This window comes from Rhodnius prolixus, unplaced genomic scaffold (genome assembly GCF_049639745.1).
Source record: "Rhodnius prolixus isolate KJV_2025 unplaced genomic scaffold, Rpr scaffold_13, whole genome shotgun sequence".
In the NCBI taxonomy this organism is placed as follows: domain Eukaryota; kingdom Metazoa; phylum Arthropoda; class Insecta; order Hemiptera; family Reduviidae; genus Rhodnius; species Rhodnius prolixus.
In genome coordinates this window covers 3,923,041-3,946,766 of record NW_027411583.1, presented here as the reverse complement: position 1 = coordinate 3,946,766, position 23,726 = coordinate 3,923,041, and the positions used below count along the sequence as shown (strand labels likewise).

General features: G+C 34.6%; 1 protein-coding gene across 5 annotated transcripts in view; it reads left to right on the top strand.

The window, feature by feature from the left end:
- Cpr (Cytochrome P450 reductase) overlaps positions 1 to 21,417 on the top strand; it is a 79,651-nt gene extending 58,234 nt beyond the window's left edge. For 4 of the 5 annotated variants that reach the window (XM_074115394.1, XM_074115395.1, XM_074115397.1 and 1 more), the window contains 14 exons: positions 5,590 to 5,773; positions 7,240 to 7,435; positions 8,050 to 8,199; positions 9,029 to 9,153; positions 10,299 to 10,487; positions 10,579 to 10,706; positions 14,783 to 14,890; positions 14,983 to 15,116; positions 15,206 to 15,403; positions 16,510 to 16,673; positions 16,754 to 16,857; positions 16,940 to 17,046; positions 18,916 to 19,037; positions 20,140 to 21,417. In XM_074115394.1, coding sequence (XP_073971495.1) covers positions 5,590 to 5,773; positions 7,240 to 7,435; positions 8,050 to 8,199; positions 9,029 to 9,153; positions 10,299 to 10,487; positions 10,579 to 10,706; positions 14,783 to 14,890; positions 14,983 to 15,116; positions 15,206 to 15,403; positions 16,510 to 16,673; positions 16,754 to 16,857; positions 16,940 to 17,046; positions 18,916 to 19,037; positions 20,140 to 20,284 — 2,054 coding nt within the window. In that variant the 3' untranslated portion in view covers positions 20,285 to 21,417. Of the gene's footprint in view, positions 1 to 5,410; positions 5,489 to 5,589; positions 5,774 to 7,239; positions 7,436 to 8,049; positions 8,200 to 9,028; positions 9,154 to 10,298; positions 10,488 to 10,578; positions 10,707 to 14,782; positions 14,891 to 14,982; positions 15,117 to 15,205; positions 15,404 to 16,509; positions 16,674 to 16,753; positions 16,858 to 16,939; positions 17,047 to 18,915; positions 19,038 to 20,139 lie in introns of those variants that run through there. The other variant, XM_074115398.1, reaches the window with a different exon arrangement.
- The last annotated feature ends 2,309 nt before the right edge of the window (positions 21,418 to 23,726 follow it).

Genomic DNA, 23,726 nt, shown 5'->3' with positions numbered 1-23,726 from the left:
ATTTAAGCGCGTTTGACGTGTATACACGTCAAACTAAATCTCTGTTACGGTGCGTTCGACGTATATATATAATATTGCCATTAACTATAAAGACTCGAAATTTTAATAAAATACAATAAGAATATTATTTTGGTGGGATGTTTCCCTTTATCTTACCAATAGAAGTGTCAAGTATTTTATACGGCGGGGGTTGGTGGGAGCCAGCCAAATTATAAGTGGTTAGTACATGTTTGGTCTCCGCATTACAGATTGGCGAATTACGCACACAAATAGAAGCTCTCAGCCCTTGTGCAATGCCGGTTTTACCTTTTAGATAGAGGTGCAGACCTCAGTACGAGCATGATTTCATTTTGCACAGAATTCAAAGCTCTTTTCTTCCTTGTAAAAGCTCTTGCATCTCTAGTTAACTAGAGCAATGCATACGTAAAGTGGTGCAAGATTTTGAAAGAGCACAGAATGCTCTGTAATCTGTAAGCCCCAAAGATTGCAGAAAAAGTGCTTGCAGTGACTATTATGTCGTTGTAAACTTTTGGTTGTTTTGTCCTGCGTTCGACGTGCATACACGTCATTGTCTGATTTTAATTCCGCGCACTGTGGTTTTTTTTTTTTTTTTTTAAATTAAATTCCACGCTTAACTGGTTAAAGAAGATCGTATTATTAGCCAGATTTTTTTCTTCGGATGTTAAGTGGATTAATTCCTCTTTCTGAAATTGTGGCTTGCAGCGAAATTTAATGGACTATTTCTAGAATGTTTTAGAAGACACTCGCGTCGCTGCTAACCTTTACTTGCTCCTAACTCCGAAGGAATTATAGTGATTTCTTATCATAAATACTCGTATAGCTTCTGAATGGGGAAGAATCAGATTCCAAAATTTGCCAGAAATGCAGCGCCAGGACATTCTAGTATCTACTGAATTTTTTAAGAACCCTTAAATGCATTAAAAGATCTCTAATTAAAGGGAAAACTGCAACTATTAACCGTGCTTAATGTTCTAGCTCTTTCTCGCTATAGCTTTTTGGGGGGCGATACAATAAGACCCGCTGGAAGCCTATTTCAATTTTTTGTTCTGAAGCCCGGTTTTCAGATTAAAATAAAGAATTCAGGTAAATAAAACTACAATTTATTATTGCAACATTTCGAGGGAAATAAATATTTTAAACCAGATTCTGGGAACAACTTAGAGAACATGTTCACTAGAAGTGATTAGGTCACTTAGCTCTAAAACGTTCATTCTCTGAATTCCAGTAACGTTAATTACACTACCAGTATTTTTTTTGTAATTGTGCAGTCAACTGCTCTGAGGCCAATGAATGGTTTAACAGGAGACTAATACCTACATTGCAACACTGTATTGTCCAAAATATTTATAGGAATCAGTGTTATACTTCAGTTTGGTTTAAAAGTGATGCAATTTTTTAAATGGATGTCCGTTAGAACCAAGTTTCTTAATCGCTAAGTGGCCCATCATCACATGGAATACATAGTTGGCTTTCTCCTCAAAAAAGATGTTTAATTTATTTCAATTTTTTTTTGGGGGGGGCTATAAGGATGATTGTAGGCCTATTAACTGGGCCACTGCAGGCTCAGGAAACACATGCATCGTAAGCGTCTGGCAGATGATAGCCTTTGCAGGTCCTGTCAGGAGGAAGAGGAGGAAACGGCACTGCATGTGTTGTGTCAGTGTGAGGGTCTTGTCTGGGCTAAGGATGTTACTTCTCGGGGAGGTGAAAACCAAGGCCCGGTAAGCTTTACCCAAGGGCCGCTCTCCAGCATCAAGAGTCTGATCAAAAGGACAGGTGTGGAGAGTGAGCTTTAAAGTTGGGGAGCCACAATAGATCCAAAGGGGTCGCAGTGGCTTAGGCCTTGAGGCCGCCCTAGTTTAATCTATCTATTTCAATTTTAGAGGAATTTGGGTAAAATTACTTTCTCTTGTAAAGGGAAGTTTTGCGATAATGAGTTTTCAGATCATGCTTTCACTTGAGTCCAAAAAACAAATGGTTTTACATCTCTAATGAGTTCTCTTAAACGTGGTCCACCTATTCTACATACTTAGACCTAAACATTTTTGTTTATTTAAAAAAAAGGAAAGGTTTAGCTAGCGAATACTGGATCCCAACGCGGAGATCTTGGGTTCGAATCCAGGCTACTGACCCCCTTAGACCTTGCTCTTCCTAAGAGCTTCTTGTAGCTCACATTGTCTGTAACTTTGAGAAAATTGTTCGAAGACAGACAATGCACTTCGAAAAGAAACTCCAGGCGCCAATAATCTACAAGATTTTTGATACGCGTTAATTGATTTTATTAAAAAAAGTATTTCAACGAGAGGAAGGGAATAGTGCTGCTGCCATTTTGTGGGAATTCTACGGTTTAGTCATCATATATTTTTATGTAAATATCAATATGTTTTTTTAAAGGAATTGCCAAAATCCCCGGGTTGCCATAAAATACGAAGAATATTTATCAATTACAGCTCTAAAAGAGAAAGAGAGACAATATTTCACCAGCTTTTCTATAATATTCACTTCCTCTTATTCCAGTAAGAGAAATTATTGTTTTCGTATAGATTTTCTATTTTGAATTTATACCGGAAATACTATTGTCAAAATCGGTCAACCGGAAATAGGAGAGAGGGGAATGTGAAGAAGAGAATATGAGTAGGAGAGAGGAGAGATTTAGTTCTTCAGACTGTAAGGAAGTCGCGGGGCCACTGGCGATTCAGTCGTCGAGGAGTATTAGGGATGTCAGAGGAGGCGAAAGACTGTACAAGAGGATTTGAGCAACTGAGTTCTCTACGTAGTATACACATCAGACATACCTGTACAACCCTCTACACTGCTCTGTACATATGCAGACGACACAGCCATACTAGCCACAAGTAAAAAAAATGTACAGTATAGTAATCCCTATTTTTTCAGGCGGGGCTTAACGTCCAGCTACCAATTAGGTGTCGTGGACGGAGGCGACTAGCAAACATACTTTACTGCAAATTTCTTTTATTAATCATTAAATAAAATCCAAGGCCTAAGACCGGGAATCGAACCCAGTGGGGCTCCTGTACACCTGTCCTCTTCAACAGTAATCCTCTTCCTCAGCACAGATCTGGTGCGCTACCTTGGGCTCTATATAGACAAGCGACTCACGTGGAACCCACAACACTAGACTTAAAAGATAAGCAATGACAAAACGTGCGAAACTACTTTACAGACTACTTGGATGACGCTCCAAATTACCCATTGAACTCTAACGCTTAATATACAACACTATTCTCAAACCTATGTGGACCTACGGGGCTAGAGCTGTAGGGTTCAGCCAAACCTACAAACATACGGACTGTACAAACATTTCAGTCAAAACTCCTCCGACAGATAGCTGACGCTCCTTTCTACGGTGACTAACCTCACTCTTTACAACGACCTCAACATTCCCTTCATACACCAACTCGCCAAGACTAAATTCCACACTGCTCTCTTTTCAAGTTTTCTTATCAAAAACTGTTACAAAGTACACATTATAAATTAAAAGACAGTTTTCTACTTATTGACTATTTTTGCTTTCGTTGAATAATATTGAATAGAAGAAAGAGAAGAGGATTCGGACACTAAACAAGCTTTTTTTTTTTTAATTTTTAGAAGATTTTTAGCGGATGATTTTGAGTGCGTATGTACAGATAAAGTAACCAAATTGTCGGATAAAAAACCTAGTTCTAGTGTTAGACGAGGGAGCCATAATATTTTATGGCGTTTGCCTGGTATAGTTGGGTGACAACGTCAACAGAAACATTCATAGAGATGGTTCCATAGTCATTCTTTCGCTCTTCTGAACACAGCCGGACATCAATGCGTAAAACTAATTTCTTGGATAATGCTAATAAAACCACCTCACACATTCATTCATAAATGTACACCCCAAAATTAGGGATGACTGTGATTTTTCTATTCACAAGTTCTGTTCAACTTTACGAGTTTTAAAGAAAAGCTCGAAACTGAAATTTTTCATACGTTTCCAAAACATTTTTTGTTGAAATTAACAGCTATTTGGGTCATTAATCTCACAGATTTGTTGCGCCCTAAGGGTCTTACAAAACATACCGTCTTTTTCCGAAAATAAGACATCCCCCGAAAATAAGCGAGCGTGATTTTCGGGACTTTTTGTAATATAAGCCCTTCTCCGAAAATAAGCCCTAGTTAAAATAATGTGAAAAATATAATTCGTTAAAAAATGCTGTTGTAAACTGTTGAATTTAGTAAGTATCTCTTAGCTGCCCTAATATTCCCGGCAGGAATGACTGACTACCTTCAGACACTTGACATTACAATAAACAAGCCATTCAAGGATCATTTGCGGATGGAAATCAATGAATATATTGAAAACAGAATGGTGAGAAATCAACAAGGTGATTTTGTAAAGCCAGGCTTACAAGAGAAGTTGTGAATTGGATATAAAATTTATGGGACAAAATAACGTGACAGTTGTGTATCCAAATACACTACTAACAGGTTACTTATAGACGAGAAGTATTCATTTAACGATAACTATATTGCAAGACATGAGAGATTCGGACCAATGATTCTACAGGAAAATGGATTTGGAGGAAAATCAGAACGGAAGTCAAAATTTGATCATTTAGGACGATGTTCCACAAGAAGATGACATGACTGTAATTGAATTTAAATTTCTGTATATAAATAAATATTAAAATCTACTTATTGTACTTGTAGCTCTCCTCCGAAAATAAACCCTAGCACGTATTTTGGACCTAAAAAGAAAGTAAGACAGTGGCTTATTTTCGGAAAAAGACGGTATTGCGCCCGATGAAGGGTTAACATAAATTATGGAAGCCTAAATCTAGGTAATGACACAGGGAAATATTCCTAGAACCATTCCAGATCCATGGATACACTTAATAAAAAAATATTATTTGCAGCATTACCGTGGAGGACCCAAACTAGCCCTGAAGATAAAACAATGGAATGTAGTGGATATTATCAGAATAAACTCTTAATAAAAATGAATTTTGAATTTACTTCGGTGAAAGTGAGCCATTACTAGGCTTAGTACCTTTTTAACTCCATAATTTTGTAGAGCAACAAGAGTTGGGACTTATCACAAATTTAAAATCAAATAAGATCTTTCATATATCCTAAAATGTCAAACAGAAACATCCAAATATTTATAGAATAACCCATTGCTACATAATTCTAAATTTACTCAAAAATAGAAGGAAGAATAAAGTTTAAAAATATAATTGAATATTGATCTTTCTCAGTAAAAACAAAAACAAACCAACGTATTTCTTATATTCCTAAAAGTGAATATTTTCTGGATCAAATTATCCCTTCCCTAACATGAAGACCTCACTTGACGTGCCGGTCAACACAGTGGTAGTATTCTCTCTCCTCCCCACTTGCACTACACGCAGTTGATAATAAATGTTGCCACGAGATACGCATTTTACTGACTGGCAGTCACGGTGAATCCTTTGTCTAGGTATGTGTCGTGGAGGTTAACTTTGTTTTCCTTCCAGGATTCTAGAATTACGCCTATTCATGTGAAAAGTATTTAATTTTCTCTTTCATTTGTTCTTACAGCAACAATCATGGAAAAAACTATAGGCGCGGAAGAGCAGACGGGACCGTTGGAAGACATTGAAGAACCAATGTTTGGCGTGTTGGATGTGGTATTATTGGTAGCTTTACTTGGAGTAGCCGCTTGGTGGCTTATGAGGAATAAAAAAGCTGATGCAGCGCTTAGAGAGAAAACTTACGCCATACAGTAAGTACTTTCATAGTTATATATTTTTAAAGAAAATGATTCCTTAAATCTTCCTATTTCTCGAAATCGGATCCACCAAAAGCAAACATTTTGGTGTTTACAACCTGTTCAGTAAGTTAATTTTTAAAAACCATTTGAAACCTCCCTACTACCATGTTTATTGTTTTCTAGTTCATTTGATACTGGTATCTTCCCCCCTCTCTGCCCTACAAGAGATTAGAAGAGGAGGCATTCATTTCTAAAACACATATTTTACACCAAAAAGTAAAAAATTTAAAGTTTCAGAAAATCGGTCTTGTAACGTCACTATACTGGAAGATCTGTTTTCCTGATTTATCATCATGAATTATAATGATAAAATCTCAACCTTTATTATAAAATAAGAGAAAAATATTTTTCGGCCAGTAGAAGTCTGATTTAAAGAAGATTAGGTATTCTAAGTTTCGGATATTCTATTTAAAGCCTTACATTAGGAGCTTATTTGGTATTTAAAAGAGCACGTTATAAGTTATAACCAGTAGTGGAAGACAAAACAAATAAAGAAGCTCGTGATGTAGGTTATTCATGATTTCCGAAAGGAAGAGGTTTAAGATCAAAACAGGTTAAAGGTGAAAGAGAATTTACGGTTTTCTCTGAAGCTTTATGGCCAATTTCTTTGGTAGCAAGTGTGGAACATGTTTGCCCAAGACTCAGTTTGAGTTATTGCTTTTTTTCAGAGCAGTTATTTGGGCTCTGTAGGGTTATTTCCACCTCCACAGAATAATATTAACTCAATGATTGTAGAGATGAGTACTCATTTTGAGTATTCGATTCGCTAAGACGTCGGAGGTTTTTTGCTAAAGCTAGGATTACTTGTAGAAACTTTGAATGAATAAGTAGATCCCACTGGGGATGTAAGTCAAAATATAGATCTGTTAATCCGTACATAATTATATCTATGGACTTTAAGGCTCACAAAATTGAACAGCTCAGTTGTAAATGCATGACCCCACAGTATGGTTGTGCTATGCTACCCGGACAGGGTTTGGAGCAGTGATGCGCAAAGTACGGCCCGCGGGCCAACTCCGGCCCGCCGAGGGTCCATCGACATGGATAGTATATGGCCCGCTATAATTACGTTTTGACGGTCGAGAAGTATAAAGTAGATTCTACTTAGTAGAATAATAGATGCATAGCCTATAGGTGAAGCTAAACTAGCCGCGTAGTTACACAAGTGTGTAATGCTGTAATGTTTTTATAATATTATGATTAAAAGCTTTAACACAAAATGCATTTTTTCTATAATTCTGGCCCTCCTCTAGAATTTCTTAAACTTTGTGGCCCCCCATTAAAAAAGTTTGCCCACCACTGGTTTGGAGGGTCCACATTTTCTCATTAATCCTAGGCAGGATCTTAAACACACACACGATACAATATATTTTGATCAATTTCATAATTAATTGCAAACAATCTTTGTTTTTTTCCAGACCAATGGCAATGAGCTCAATGCCACAAAGTACAGAAAATTCTTTTATTAAAAAGTTAAAATCAAGTGGACGAAGCCTCATAGTATTCTATGGTAGCCAGACTGGTACTGGTGAAGAATTCGCTGGACGTATTGCTAAAGAAGGGATTAGGTATAAAATGAAAGGAATGGTTGCCGATCCAGAAGAATATGATATGGTATTTAATCATTTTAAATTTTCTGATTATCAGTTATTTGTATATTTATTTAATTTTTTTCATTTAAAAGAAAATTACGAACTCAGTAAGGGTACCCACCCACGTAACATTAACTTTTAGTGATACCTCCGTTTATATTAAGAACTTGACATAGCCTGCCCATTCGCTACCTCCGCTCTACTTAGACAGACGAGCAACACGCTTCGAAACCTGGACCCTTTTTGAAACAGTTTCTAATAAACCGTTTTTTCTTTATTCCACAAACTAACCAGACTGAACACATGTAAGATGTATAGAATAAGATTCTGATCACGCATTACACACCTTCTTTGTTGTAAACACGTTTAACAAAACACCCTGACCTAATTAATTCATTCAAAACAGACTTCTAAACTCAATAACTACACTAACAAAATCCACAAGATATCCCACAAATCATCAAAATATTTTCTTTATCTTTGAGTAGTGTTTGAAAAACATCTTGGCCAAGAGCCTTACAAGTGGTAGAGCAGTGAATTGTACGTAAATAACAAAAATGAATGTGAAATAAAAATAAAATAAGAGTTGTTCTTATTCAAGAAACACTAATATTGGATTTTTAAAAATATTTTTAGGAAGATCTAATTCAAATGAAGACAATACCAAACTCATTAGCCGTTTTCTGTATGGCAACCTATGGTGAAGGCGATCCAACTGATAATGCCATGGATTTCTATGAATGGCTTCAGAATGGTGAAGCAGATCTTACAGGGCTTAATTATGCTGTAAGTTATATGTATATATATTTTAATTAAATCTAGTTGTAACAGATCAGAATGTCCCTCTAAGTGAAGGGCTAGCTTGCAAGAGATATTCTTTGGCGGCTGTAATTGGAGGATGAGATTTGTAGAACGCCTACTGAAGTTGGAAGTCACGATTTGCAGTAGGAAGAACGAATGGTGTTAAGGCTTTATGAGGTTACACACCTAATAGGCCTAAGGTTCTCCGCCTTTTTTTTTTTTTGGATCTATTGCTACGCTAAATATTTTTTTGTTCAGATTCGCTTGTAAAATCCTCCCGCAAAACTCTTGAAATTCAGCGCACACCTAAGAGTATTCAGTCGCCTACTAGTTGCCTATATTATCTGCATTGAGAACCGCTGGCTTAATGCGGAAGAATAGCGTCAGTTATTTCTGACGATGTTATTTATGCTTATAAAGTAACTTAATAGTTCTGAATGGATTATTGAAGTGTTATTCATTTTTAGACTCCATTAAACTGCTTTATTGTGACCTCATTGACTTACTAACAAGTCTACTCCAGTACTTATGCGTTATTCAAATTCAATGTTGCCAAAGAAATCATTTTTATACATGCAATACCGTTTCTTCGAAGTAGTTGTAAACACAAACAACAAACAGTGTATTGCCCTAGTTTTATCGGACATTAAACCTTTCGACGTCAGAGGTTGCAATGTTGCGTAAATGAGAGACATTGGTTAAAAAAAAGAAAAAAAAAAGAAGTTTATCTATCGTATTTTAAGTTTCTAAATTTCATTATCTTATTTACTAAATTTGTTAGAGGAAAACAAGTAACTAATACATTTTTGTACAGGTCTTTGGTTTGGGTAACAAAACTTACGAGCACTATAATGAAGTTGGTATCTACATTGACAAAAGGTTAGAAGAACTAGGAGCAACTAGAGTATTTGAACTAGGACTTGGGGATGATGATGCTAAGTAAGTCTTTATCTATGTTACATTTATGGTTGAAGATGATTTTTATTGAACTTTACAAGAAACACCTTGAAACCAGTTTCAGGAAGTGTTCAAGGTCACTTCCCTATAAAATTACCGTTTATTACATATCATTGAAAACTAATTGTATTTTTAATTATAATTTTCCTGATTGTTAAAGAGTTAACAATCCAATTGTAATGGAGGAGTAGGTCATTGGTTGTTTATATCAACTTTCCTGACTGTTTAGATACAAAAGACACACCCACCTTTGTTGTTAAAATGTAACAAATATTATAATTGTCTACAAGTGTAAACCTGAAAGTGACGTAATTCCTAGATCGAAAGAATTGTCTAGTACTAGTACATCAGGTATCGCATCCCTCGCTCCAAACCGCAGGCCACAGACCTAGAATCATCTCGCATCTAACTTTTCTTGGAATATTTCTTCCAAAAGAGGATTATATTTTCTCACGGTGTACTTTTTGTGCCAGTCAGGTCATTCGTTTCAATCCTCACGGCCAAGTCCATGATCAGAATAACTTTAATAGCTTTCTTAAAAGCACAGAACAAGGCACAAGGCAATCTTAAATAAATTCAAAAGGGATAAACGTAAAGAATTCGAAAATTAACTTGAAAAATTGTTAAGTATTTTTTTTTTTCAACTTTTCTTGATTAAAAACAAAAACAATAAACGCTCTTAGGGAAGGGATTAGGTAAGCGGTTAGCATATTGGATTCCCAAGCGGAGGTTCCGGGTTCGAATCCAGCTGCTGACCCTTAGATTTTCTCTTCCTAGGAGCTTCTAACAGCTCACTGTCCGGTGATAGACAGGGTTGTCTGTAAGGAGAGAACACTGTCCAGAGGCCGCCAGTGCACTGAAAAAAGCTCCGGACACCAATAACATTAGATGTTGACGCGCCTTAAATCATAAAAAAAAAAAAATAAACGCTCTTAACGAGTTCAAAATTTTTGATAAATTTGGGTAAAATTTTAGTTGTATTTTTTCTTTAACAGTAAAAAAAAAAGTGCAGAAGGCTCCGGGAAGTGCCAATGACCTCATCTGAATATTTACCAAATTTTAATTAACAAATAATAAGTTTAATTTTGAAATTTTTACAATTTTGTTTCTTTACATTTTTTTGATAGCATTGAAGATGACTTTATTACTTGGAAAGACAGATTTTGGCCGACAGTTTGTGCCCATTTTGGTATAGAATCTGCGGGAGAAGATGTCTCTGTAAGGCAATACAAACTCACCGAACATATAGAGACAATACCAGAGCGAGTGTTCACCGGAGAAGTGGCTAGACTGCATTCACTCATCAATCAGAGACCGTAAGTTTTTTTTTATTTCTTTCTTTGAAAGAGTAACTAAAAACTAAATTGAGTTAGTAGTTTGTTACACGTGGTTCTTTTGGATTTGCAGACCATTCGACGTGAAGAACCCTTACTTAGCGCCAGTAAAAGTTAATAGAGAATTACATAAAGGTGGTGGAAGATCTTGTATGCATATTGAATTTGACATTGAAGGATCTAAAATGCGATATGACACTGGTAAGTTGCCCCAAATTTTTCAGATAACCGTAATAACAATATAGTGAATAGAAGATTGATAGCGTATATGTAAATAAAATCATTTAAATTTGATTAAAGCTGAAAAGATGCCTATTCTTAATTTAAACTAAAATTATCAGTTTAAATTAAGAATAGGCATCTTTTTATTTTGAATACATAGAAGACTAGATGTTGTTGCCCGTGGAATATTTCTTAAAAGTTGGTATGCGGTCGGCCGGTTTATTTGGATGAAACTCCATAAAAAACAAACATTAGTATATGTTCATTGCGCATCGACGACCATGGTAATTAGCGCTCCTAGAGCTATGTTTTTTCTCGGACTAGAATGACACATGTCTCTCCACCCGATTAGGGTCCAACCGATATCTCAGCCAGTGAGGCTTGGTGGAGCCCAGGGTAATCCGACCTAGGTTCACACTCTCCTTCATAAGTTATCGGTCCAGCCGACAAGAGGGAGTGCGGGTACCCAGCAGTGCCTTCCTTTACTGACTCAACTCATTCGTCTTGTCTCAGTTTTATTTACCACCTAAAGGCTATTTGCATCTATATCCTTTCCCAAACTATCCTAGCTATCAGTTTTGAACTTTAGGGTGTATACTCTTATGAATATTCCTACACCCCTTATCTGTTCATTATTATTATTATTTTTAATGATTTAAGGCGCGTCAACATCTAAGGTTATTGGCGCCCGGAGCTTTTTTCAGTGCACTGCCGACCTCCGGACAGTGTTCACTGTTACCGACAACACTGTCCATCACCGGACAGTGAGCTGTAAGAAGCTCTTAGGAAGAGAAAATCTAAGGGTCAGCAGCTGGATTCGAACCCGGGACCTCCGCGTGGGAGTCCAGTATGCTAACCTCACAGCTAATCCCTTCCCTCATTATTATTATTATTATTACCTGACATTTCGTCAAGCTTTGCCTTTCATCTTCATAATTGGTATAAAATACCATAACAAAAATGTATTATTTACATGGTGTCTTTAAATTCAGAGTGCATATGAACTTTTTCTGTAAATTCTCATTATTTGAAGACTCCTTCTGTGTTTACTATTGATTGAATGTAGCAGTATTTTATAATTATTCTATAATCCACTGAAGATGATAGAGCAAAGCTTGTCGAAAGGTCGGCAAACAATTAAAAAAAAAAAAAACAAGAAGATATTTAGTGATTTTTCCTCCCCAAAAACGGCCGATAGTGAAAATAATTTTAATAAAAAAAAAAGCAGAAATATTTTTCCCCTTTAGATGTCCAGTAAATTCTATTCTCACTTAGAAATACTGGATGATCAAAAACAAATTCTCCTCCTCATTAAAAATGCTTTATTATAATTTTCGCCACTAAAAGAGCTGGGGTTTTAAAAGTACAAATCATCATTGCACAACTTGAAAGTGGAATATTCATTAAATGAATGAATTCGAAATCCGGTCAGTTTGAGAATTATATTTATTACCGGTATATATCACATAATCAACGGGCAGATAAAGAATTGATAACTTGAGTGGAATTGCAGTATATGATGCGGTTATATAAATTAGATAAACAGCTCATCCTGATTGCATTACATAAATTCTTTTCCCCTTAATATCCATCCTAAAGAGAGGAGTCGTATTAAGCTGAAATTGTGGAACTTATAGCAAGCCTAAAACACAGAGAATGGAGTACCATACTAGTATACTAGTAAGTATAGTTTGTTAGGTGCCACGGTAGCCGAGCGGTTAGAGGCGAGACCTGCGACGCTAATATGTATTGTGGTACTGGGTTCGATTCCCGGTCTTAGGCCTTGGATTTTATTTAATGGTTAATAAAAGAAATTTACAGTAAAGTATGTTTGCTAGTTGCCTCCGTCCACGACACCTAATTGGTAGTTGGACGTTAAGCCCCGCCTGAAAAAATAGGGGATTACTTTACTTTACTTGACTTTTAGTATAGTTTGTTTGGGTAAGAGGTTAAAGCAATGAACTTAGAAGACTTTACTGTCAGTGGGTCATCCGAAAGAAGAGAAATAGAAGAAGATTACACAGATTACCTTCCTCAGATTTTAAAGAATATGATCTTAAAGAGTGGCCGCCGTCATAGTAACGAGTAAGGTTGAGAGGTAATCAGGCAGTTTGTGGAGCATATTTACATATAAATGAATAGAAATCTTCGCCTTTTTGTAGAGGCCGCAATAAGAGGAAGATATAGTGAGGATTTTTCCTCAGAAGTCAGAAACGAATTATTTGTCATTTATCGATGCTCCCATCCAGTACGGGTGTATAGTATTCTTCGCCATAATTTCCGAACTCTAGTAGCATTAACATGTAAATTTGAATTATAAAGATTAAATTTATGCTGACATATTAACGCTAGATATTAATGTCTGCATGGCCAAAGCCATTGTCAACAGTTCGCAAACAAACTATCAGTTCTCAATTAAAAATTGATAAGATTAAATTAAGACATATATTTCAATTGATACTAAGGTTAATTGTGTGTTACTCATGTTTAGTTATTATTATTATTATTAAATGCGCACATTTTGTGAGTGTCACATACTTTTAAGTGCACAGAGTTCTTTCAACTTATTGTGTTATCATTTATTTTCAAGTATTGTGGCTCGATAGCACATTGTTTACATCAGAAAATGTGGCTAACTTTTGCTAAATCCGGATTAATAGAGAATTCTTTGAGGATGAAATCATCAACTTTTGATTCTTCGTATTGTAATCAAATTATTTTGTTTCTATAAAATACAGCAAAAAAAAACGTTTATAGACAATATAATATATGAATCTGCTCAAAATATTTTTTGTGTTTTTGTTTTGTGAGTGCAGCTTACAATATTTCTAAAGAATAGTTATTTTTAATTCTATGAGGTAGTTGCGAAGGTAATATTGAGGGTTATATACTGATTATTTCTGCAGGCGGGAGAAAGAATAGATATTGCAACGCACTTCTTTCAAAAGTCTTGATACTTTAGTTATGAACTGAATACCGTAAGAAATAAAAAACTTGTCACAAACCCTAATCCTCTGCAACGTCTTTTCCTCTAGCTTCCAAAACTTACTACAGGGATGTTTATTTGTAAGTTCATCTCTCACCGATTAGGGATATAGCAATCTTCGCCTATGTCGTAGCAAAGTGGAAATATATGCGGACTATCAAAATCGTCGTAGAAGCTAAAGGTTTTAGACAATGCCAAAAACCTCACCTGACAACTACCTAAATATTTTTGATGTTTTTAGTGAGACTCAAAAGTTCCAAACTAAAGACAAACTAAATTTTTATTATGGAATCGAACCTACGCCTTGATTATTACCACCCCCTAACTCAGAAACTTGCATTCTACGAACAAAATTCTCAGAGAGAACAGCTTCAGCACTGTTCTACATTCATAGCATTTGGTAAAATTAAATGCCTTCGTCTTTGGTATGGACTCTCTTGATGACCAAGTTTCTCCTCACATTAAGAGCCGCAGGAAGCTCAGGTTTCTCGCGTTTTTTGAGTCCTTAGCATCAGTAATAATAATAATAATGATATATTTCCCTAATTTTCGTGCCTTTCAAGTTGTCACCAAGAGGTTGCGAGGATTAATTTAGAATCAGGTCTGGGGTCCTTGCGCTACTACAATTTGGGCTGACGGTAAGGCTTCTTGGGATTTTTTTTTAGACATTCTGCAATTCGCAGAATCCCGGAGCTCGTCAACAATCAGGAGAAGGCTTACTCTACTAAAACTTGCAAGAGGAAGACTCTCTTTGGCTGTGGTGACGTGGGGTACAAGGCCTGTCCCATTTTACAATTAAAATAATAAAAATCATCACTGTCAATCAGCTCGATTCATGGATCTGCAACAATCTTGTCCCTTCATTGGGATAAAATTTAGGATGCAGACGTGCCGATTGAGATTGTGAGTCGTAACAGTAAATGCTGCGATTAATTACCAACGTTTTTGGCAGTCCTAATCCATCAGGATTTTTTTAGGTTCTCTTCAAATAATTGTGACTATTATTTTCAGTAAAGTAAAACTAATTACAGAATTTTTCTGATTATAATCCAATCTCTTATTGTTTTAGGGGACCATGTAGCCGTATATCCAATGAATGACTCAGAATTAGTCAATAAGTTTGGCACATTACTTGGAGTTGATTTAGACACTATTATTACCTTAACAAACACTGACGGTAAATTAATATTTTCAATCACTTTTTGTTGATTTAATTTACTAGATTCTTTAATAACCAAAAATTGTAATATAATTACTATTTCTTTACAGAGGATTCTAGTAAAAAACATCCATTCCCTTGTCCGTGTTCCTATAGGACCGCTTTGACGTATTATATTGACATAACATCTAATCCACGTACTCATATTCTTAAAGAACTTGCAGAGTATGCCACAGATCCTGAGGTATATCTATATTTTTTATGTATATTTGTCGAGGATCTTGCTTTTTGATCACTTCAATGAATTGTTGAAACATTATCTTCCATGAATAGGAAGCAGCAAAATTGAAGCTGATGGCAAGTACTTGTGCAGATGGTAAACATTTGTACAGCCAGTGGATAAATCAAGATAATAGAAATATTGTTCATATATTAGAGGACTTGCCTTCTTGTAAACCCAAATTGGATCATCTTTGCGAATTATTGCCGAGGTTACAATGCCGTTATTACTCAATATCATCGTCATCCAAGGTGAGTTTATTAGGAATTTTTTTTTAGTAATTAAATTATATTTAAAATGTGAGTTGAGCCTAAGTCCTACTTAAATATCGATCATCCTAAATTTCAGCATTTTAGCAAAAAGAAGCTTTGATAGATAAGATAGACTTTCTTTATTTAATATGAACAATTAATTACAAGAAATGAAGTGCCAATGTATTTATATTTCAACCTTCATTAAAGTTTAGGGGACGCTTAGGGACAGGGATTAAATATGAAGGGAAAAAGGATAGAAAAACTAGAGGAGTATATTAGAGAAGAAAATGTTTAATTCTCTTGTGTCTGTTGAGAATGGTCTGTTGGGTAGCTGGCTATTTCTCTAGGATAACAACCTAGAGTGGAAAAGGGTTTCAAAAGACGGTTTTGGATAAAGAAGTGTACGGGTATTATGGAAGCAATCTCAAGAAGAGAGGGAGCATGTAGAGGAGTCTTAAGAAATTTGTTTTGTGTTGTCCGGAGTTCCTTGATGTTACTGCTGAAGTTCAGGCTCCAGTCGGAGCTGGCTTAGAATAACATCGGTCTGATGATCACTTTATAATGGAGGTGTTTGTTCTATAGTCATTTAGGCGAGTTTAATGAGATGAAAGGGAAAGCCTTGCAGTCAGTTTACCAGAATTGACCTTGTCTTGAACGTTAGTAAAGAAGGTCAGTTTGTTGTCCAAAGTTAAGGCGAAGTACTTGTCGTGGTTAGACAACGGTATCAGAATATTGTTGTGTCATAATTTGTATGTTGAGGATGGGTCTTCGTCTAGTAAAAGTATGGCGTTAGTCTCCTCACTCTATCTATTAGAATTTTGATTAACCGTCTCAGTCCAACTTGTAGATCTTGCTCTTAATAATTTACGATATTTTGGAAAACGAATTTAATTAGCCTTAGTTGGCTAAGCCGTATGACAACTTATAGTTGCCAAGATAGACGAGCGGTTAGGCCCGCAGTAATTCAATAATTAATTATTTTAGTGGACCACCACAATTATTACATCACAATAAATGAAAATTGCTGTTAAGCTTTCTCTGTGGTTTCTTTTTACTTATATTTTTCATATAACTTTTTTAAAATTAATAAATAAAATTTTCAGCTCTATCCTACCACAGTGCACATTACAGCTGTAAAAGTGGAATATGATACTAACACCGGGCGTAGAAACAAAGGTGTTGCTACATCATGGTTAGGAAAAAAAATACCAACGGACCCTAATGCCCTTCCTGTTGTTCCTATCTTTTTCAGGAAATCACAATTCAAGTGAGTATACTTTCTTGGATAAAGTTAATGAGGTAAATAAATAAGTTAATGAAATAATATATCTTATTGATTATTTCCAGATTGCCCACAAGACCTCAGACGCCAATAATTATGATAGGGCCTGGTACAGGTTTAGCCCCATTTAGAGGATTCATACAAGAACGACATATGGCCAAAGAAGAAGGTACTGTAATTATTTTCAAAGTTAGCGACTATATTGAAAGTCTTAAGTAAAATATGGCTTAAATAAATTTCTGAACTTTTAGGCAAACCTCTAGGAGAAACTATCCTATATTTTGGATGCAGAAAGAAATCAGAAGATTATCTTTACGAAGAAGAACTTGATGAATTTGTGAAGAAGGGGACGTTGAAAGTAGGTTTCTTTAAGAGCATTTATAATTATTATTTTTACCGTTGGTATTTCAAATTTTATTTTTGTGTGTAAACTTTTGGTATTTAGTATTGTTTCTAGTCTCGTTTCATAATTTTGAAAGTTAGGTTTTCCCTGGTAAATACTGGAAAATATAACAAAAATGAGCTGGGTACCGAGAGGTTTTGGGATAAGTTTAATGGGATTGAAAAGATTTCTACTGTACTATTGTGCTTTTTATTTGCTAGAATGTTTTCTGGGCTAAGTTTACTGGTCTAGCCACTTCAGGGATCTAGTTCTGTGCGGGAATCGTACCCGGACAACAAGAACAACACGTCTTAACTGACACCTCCATTATTTCACATAAGAGCCTACGGAAGGAGAAGATTTGGGAAACTCTTTAGGTTTAGCGTTCTCTCGTTTAAGAACTAAGAACTTTAGCACACCATCACTCTTTCACAATCTTATATTAAACTCTATAGACTAGGGATGGCTAGAGATAGGGAATTTCCCCTAAATTTATGTATTGGATGTATACGGCCTTAGTGCGCCCTATTTTAGGCTTATGGATGTATTTGTGGTTGAATGCCAATCGGCAAAAGATGCTTTGTAATGTTTTACAGGCTGAGAAAATAATTGGCCTATCTAAAACCGCTGTGGGGTTCAGGTGTTGAGTGGGCATGCGAATTTAGTGTACCATCTTTTTAAAAGCAGTCTTTACCCAGTCGCCAATCTGTGCTGGCTGTGGTGAGGCCAATAAGACTGTGCAGCAATTTGTGGAGGAGTGTCCCGTCAATTCTAAAACTAGATTCCTCGTTTTTGAGGTTAAATGTTTACCTCCCGGAGATTGTGGCATCTGGTAATCTGTGCAAACTTTCTAGGTTTATTCAGTGCACAAGGCGATTGAGTCGCCATGCTCCCTAGGGTCCTGTTGCTACTTTATTATTTGTAGTATTGATATCTGGCAATTTGTGGCCGGAGTTGTTGGTTTTGAAGCCCCAGTGTCTCTTAGGGGGTGAGAGTAGGCGGGGAACAATGGACATTTTGGATTGCCTGTGTTCCTTCCCCTTTTTGATGGAACCGCCCTTTGTCACAATCTAATCTAATCTAATAGGCCAGGGATCATCAAAGTGGTCGATGCCGAACCCTGGGGATCGATGAATACCAATGCCATTCAACCGCAAATTTATTGACTGTAACGCACCAATTACGATTGTTGTTTGAAATGCCATTTGTAATTACAATATAGTAAATAAAGTTTTGCTGACGCGATCATTTTTATGCCTGTATTATTATTGTTACATTGTTACTAAAGGTCACCTCGAGAGAATGCATTCGGATAAAAAAATTAAAAATTTGGATTTTGTTTACAAAACTTAAAGTAGGATATGCAACACTACCAATCGTAAAACAATCTATTAAATCGCCGTCAATTGAAGTTAATAATGAAAGCAGGTTATATTGTTCGTACTAAATTTCATTCAGTATTGCGAAAAAGGGAAAACCTTATCCAGCCGAACGAGATATAATTGCACCTGCTATTAAAGATATCATTGAAAGTGTAAAAAAAACAAAAATCTACCACTACTTTTTAAGTTTAGTAAAAAGGCTTATCCATAATAAATTAAAGAATTTCGAACCAAACATAGCTTGCCTATTGTCATCAAGCACAATCTTTCTCATCGATTTATGTAAAAATTCATGCTCATGAACCCTTGGCATGAAAAGTACCACAATAGGTCTGATTTACGACGCTGTGTAGATTTGACTTTGTAACCTTTTTATAAGTAAAAGAAATTTAAACTACCTTTAGGTCAGATCATATCAATTAAACGTATTTAATTCGTTCTGTTTCTTCTATTTTTTTTCCAGTTACATGTGGCATTTTCACGTGATCAAAAAGAAAAAGTATACGTTACACATCTTTTAGCACAAAATGCTGATGAAATTTGGAACGTCATTGGTGAAAACAATGGACATTTATATATCTGCGGGTAAGTCAATACAGTATATAAATCGTAAATTTTTTTTCTTATACAGGGTGTTCATTTTAAGACGGCACAAATGCATTTCATGCTTAAACGGATAATCTGAGCAAAAAATGGTAGAGGAAAAATTTGTTGCCCGTCACCTCTAGTTTCAGAATATGTGATTTGATTTTAGATTACTGCCCGCATACGCGGCTGACGCGCGACCAAAAGTGAGGGTTTGCATTTGACCCCCATTTTCAAATACAAAGTTTTAAAGAGTATAAAAAGTTACGAAAGAAACCGGAAACCGCAATTCTATATCTTCAAAATTAAAGGTGCTAGACCATTTCAAAAGTTCAAGGCACCTTTGAAGGCACAGTACATGCTTCAAAAGTTGAGTAAAGTGCATTATTTGATAAATTAAGAAATAAGTTTGTTCCTTTACATGAAAGATATTGATCACTTAAATATGTGGCAGGAGGTTTCCAATATTTGTGGTAATTAAACGCACCCCTCCCAAAATTACCAAATAATTATTAAACCTTCTTGTTTGTAACAGATGTAAAATTAATTTTTAGCCATTTTGGGTTTACCTGAGAACACCTAAAGCTCTTAATATTTGATTTTTCTTAGAAAAATCACTCGGAAAACGACTTATTTCCCGATATTAAGAAAAATACTAGCTTTACTGCCTTGGGGATGAAAAAATACATAAAAATGACCTATCGCGTGCTCTTCTTTCTCTTTGATAACCAGTTAAAAAAATTGAAATATGATTAATAAATACCAGATTTTGAAATGGTCTAGCACCTTTAATTTTGAAGATATCGAATTGCGGTTTCCGGTTTCTTTCATAACTTTAAAACATGAAAAGGGGGGGTCAACTGCGAACCCTCACTTTTGGTCGCGTGTCAGCCACGTATGCGGGCAGGAATCTAAAATCAAGTCACATATTCTGAGACTAGAGTTGACGGGCAACAAATTTTTCCTCTACCATTTTTTGCTCAGATTAACCGTTTAAGCATTAACATGCATTTGAGCCGTCTTAAAATGAACACCCTGTATATTTCAAGAAAATAATTTGTATTTGAATAATTATCAACTGCTTTTTCAATTAATTTTACAGTGATGCCAGATCGATGGCACGCGATGTGCACGATATACTATTAAAAGTGGTACAAGAAAAGGGGAAAATGACTGAAGAAGAGGCTAATAATTATGTAAAAAAGATGGAAGCACAAAAGAGATATTCAGCTGATGTTTGGAGTTAAAAAAATATTTTATTTTTTTTTTAAGAAATAGTCCAAATTTAAAAAAAAAACGGATGAAAAACGCTAATTGATTTCCCACATCATCCAGTAATTGAATTTTTGCATCTCAAGTTCACACACTTTTTATTTTATTTTGTTTTACTTTTGTTGAAAGTTAGATTCAATACTTTAGATTGAAGATACTAAAATGTGAGCAATCAATTAATTAGTAAACACGAATGGATTGGTGATGGGAATTATTTTTTTAAAAGGAATAACAATTTCTCTTTTTAAACATGACTTTGATTTATTTTAAAATATAAAAAACAAGAAAGTGTGTGAACCTGAACAATTGTAAATATAAGAAAGAAATATATATTATATTTTTTTGTGTACAGTACTATTAGATATTAAGGTAGTGTTTATTGTAAGATTAAGTCTGCTGGAAATAAATCATTTTTCAGTATTATTACTGAAATCTTTCCAGTTTTTGCCCATCGTTTTCCACCTAGTGGCAATTATTAGAACATACTAATCTTACAATTGCATAAAATTTGTTTCTATTGACGCATTCCTTATTAAAAAGAAACAATAAAAATTAAAAATGTGATAGTCGTGAAAATAAAAAAAAAGAGAAGATATTTATATGATAAAAGTAAAGAGTTTTGTGAAAAGAATGAAATCGTTAATTTATTATTGGAAAATTATGAAATTTATTTATATTCTTGCTCTGAGAAGTTACTAATTGTACCAATTTATTTTTGGTTGCACCATCCACTTAAAATAATTATAAACAGTTACCCTCAAATCCGAATTCTTAAGTTTTGGTTTTAGTCTTCTCAGCCATTAATTAAAATTGTAAAACTATCATTAAAAAAAAAAAAAACTTGTTACCAAATTAAATTAGCTCAAATTTTAATTGTGATCAAGAATTTAAGATAAAATTCTAATTAAAAAAAAACTAGATGTGACGACAAAAAATTGGAACGAGGTAATGAAATGATACTACTCTATTGAAGAAGCTCTGTAAGTATGTGTGCCTTCATCACAATGACTACAATTATTTGTGATCTGTGAACTAAATTATAAAATTGTGCTACATGGTCTCCCTTCATGTTCTATGAAGTAAAGGCATTAATTTTTTTTAAAAAAAATATCTTGTTTTACTTTTATTTTCATTTCCTTTATAAACTCATTTTTCCCGTAATTGTATTATAAGTACTGAAGACAATATTTGGATTCAAGAAATTTGCTACTTTAGTAATAGTTCATAGTAAATAATGAAGTTTAGAGCAATTCGCTTGTTCTTGCACTATACAACACTGGGCACTTGTTAAATAATAATCATAATGTTACAGTATTCCAAACAATGATTAGGAAACGAAAGAAAAAGATATTTGATTTAACTGTAGATTTCCATTTAATTTTTTCCGTTCACTTAGTTTCGTCGAATGTACGTGTAATAACAAATAGTAGTAATAAATAGTTGCGAATGAAAAGTTGAAAAAAACAGTCACAGTTTGTGCCAAGAGTTTATTCAAATTTTTATAGAGATGTTTCTTCGTAAGATTCATTCTTTTAAGCAACATTGTTGGCTGACCATCTTCGCCAAGGTAACTGGCTAAACGACCATTTACCAGGCAGCAGAGAGGAAATTCCTCTTTCGAATTGTAGGGAAGTCTAGAAGAGACAGGAATTAGAATGGAGTAATGAGGTGAAAGTAGACGAAACTCTGAGCCAGAGAAGGCTGACGTGGTTTGAAGCCAACTTGGGATGTTTATTTGACGAGAATATAGGAAGCCTACGAATTAATGCGGATGACAGTTTCGTTGAAGTAGAATTATACATTAAAGGTTTTAATACGAACTCAATTCTTAGCCAAGAAATAGAAAAATAGATAAAATGGGTGTGAAATATTGACCACAGCTTCTTTGAAAAAGAAAGTAAGACGAGACTGAATTTCTGAATGTAAACATCTTTGAATGTATCCAGACGAAATAGGCTAGAGAGTGAAATTACTTTCTGAGAGATGCAAGACGCAAGCCCTAAAAAAAAAGAAGAGGGAAGAAGATGGAGTGTCAAATTTGGGAAACGATCGCAAAGGCGAAAAATAATAAAAAATGTACTCTTTCTATGAAAGGTATACTGGTCTTTTGTCTAAGTGCAATTTGGATTAATTCCAGAAATGTCTACAGTCACACACAATTCTCGACTTAGCATCAAAATGAAATTTTGAATGTAGATGTAAGGCAGAGCTTTGACCTTTATATCGATATAAAATTTGAGGAATTATAAAAATCATGTAATAAAACGGACAATTTGCTAGGGTATTCACTTTCAAAAGAAATATAACCACCACCATTAGGACAAATAATTAAGAATTCATTATAACATGGATAGTTGTACACAGTTTCCTACCTTACACTCCTCTTCGATATCTGTAACTGAAGTTGCCCTGAAGAAGCACTTGATACTGCACTCAACGCACACCACGCCTGTAATTAGTAAGGGTACTTTGTATTAAATAAAATAATTTTTCAGTGTAATTTGAAGTAATTAGTGTCTTTAACAATTCTAAGATTTGGATCCAGAGGAAATAGCGACCCAGCATTTATTGAAATTATTATTTTTTAGAATATTCTTATGTTGATTTTATTTAGTGAAAAAACTGAAATTGAAAACTGAAATGCCTTAAGAAATGTCTTTCAGGAATGAAAAGCTTTTTAGCACCTTTTAAAAGGAATTAGTCCATAAATGAACTCTTCACTAGCTTCTATTTCTTGAGATATTATTAATTTTTATTCAGATTAGTTTCATAGAACATTTTGTTCCAAAATTTGAATTATTCAAAAATTATGCTCAGGACAAATTAAAGATTCCCAAAATGGATTTCAATGGATGGTTAACAGATATCAGTTAAATTACAATTGATACCAGTTCTACTGAAATCGATTATAATTTCATTTGTATTTAAGAGGAATTGATCTTAAAAAAAATCTCTTAAACCTTAAATATTAGTAAAAATTTACAAATAAACATACACTAAGGTACATTAAACGATAAACTCCTTAAAAAATTAAAATTATTTAAAATCGCCATCTTACTTTTAGAGACCCATGATGCTCTTACGGTTCATAGTATAATATATAGTTTACTTTAGCCATTCATCTTAAGTTATTTTTATTGCTAACATGCTAATTAATTATTCTTTTAATAGAATCATTGTGTATATTTAAATATCTTGCAATTTAAAATAATATTAATTCTACTTACACATTCTAAGCTAAGTTGAGAAGAAATCCACACAGGAGACTAACTAATCCGGGCAGCAGTAGCGACTACTAAAAGTTCTTTTAATTTTTATTTTTTAATTAGTTCTAATTTCTTTTATCAAAATTAATCTTTTTTATTTTAGATTACTTAAGAAATTATTTAATTTAAATAAAACAAAAATTTTCATAAA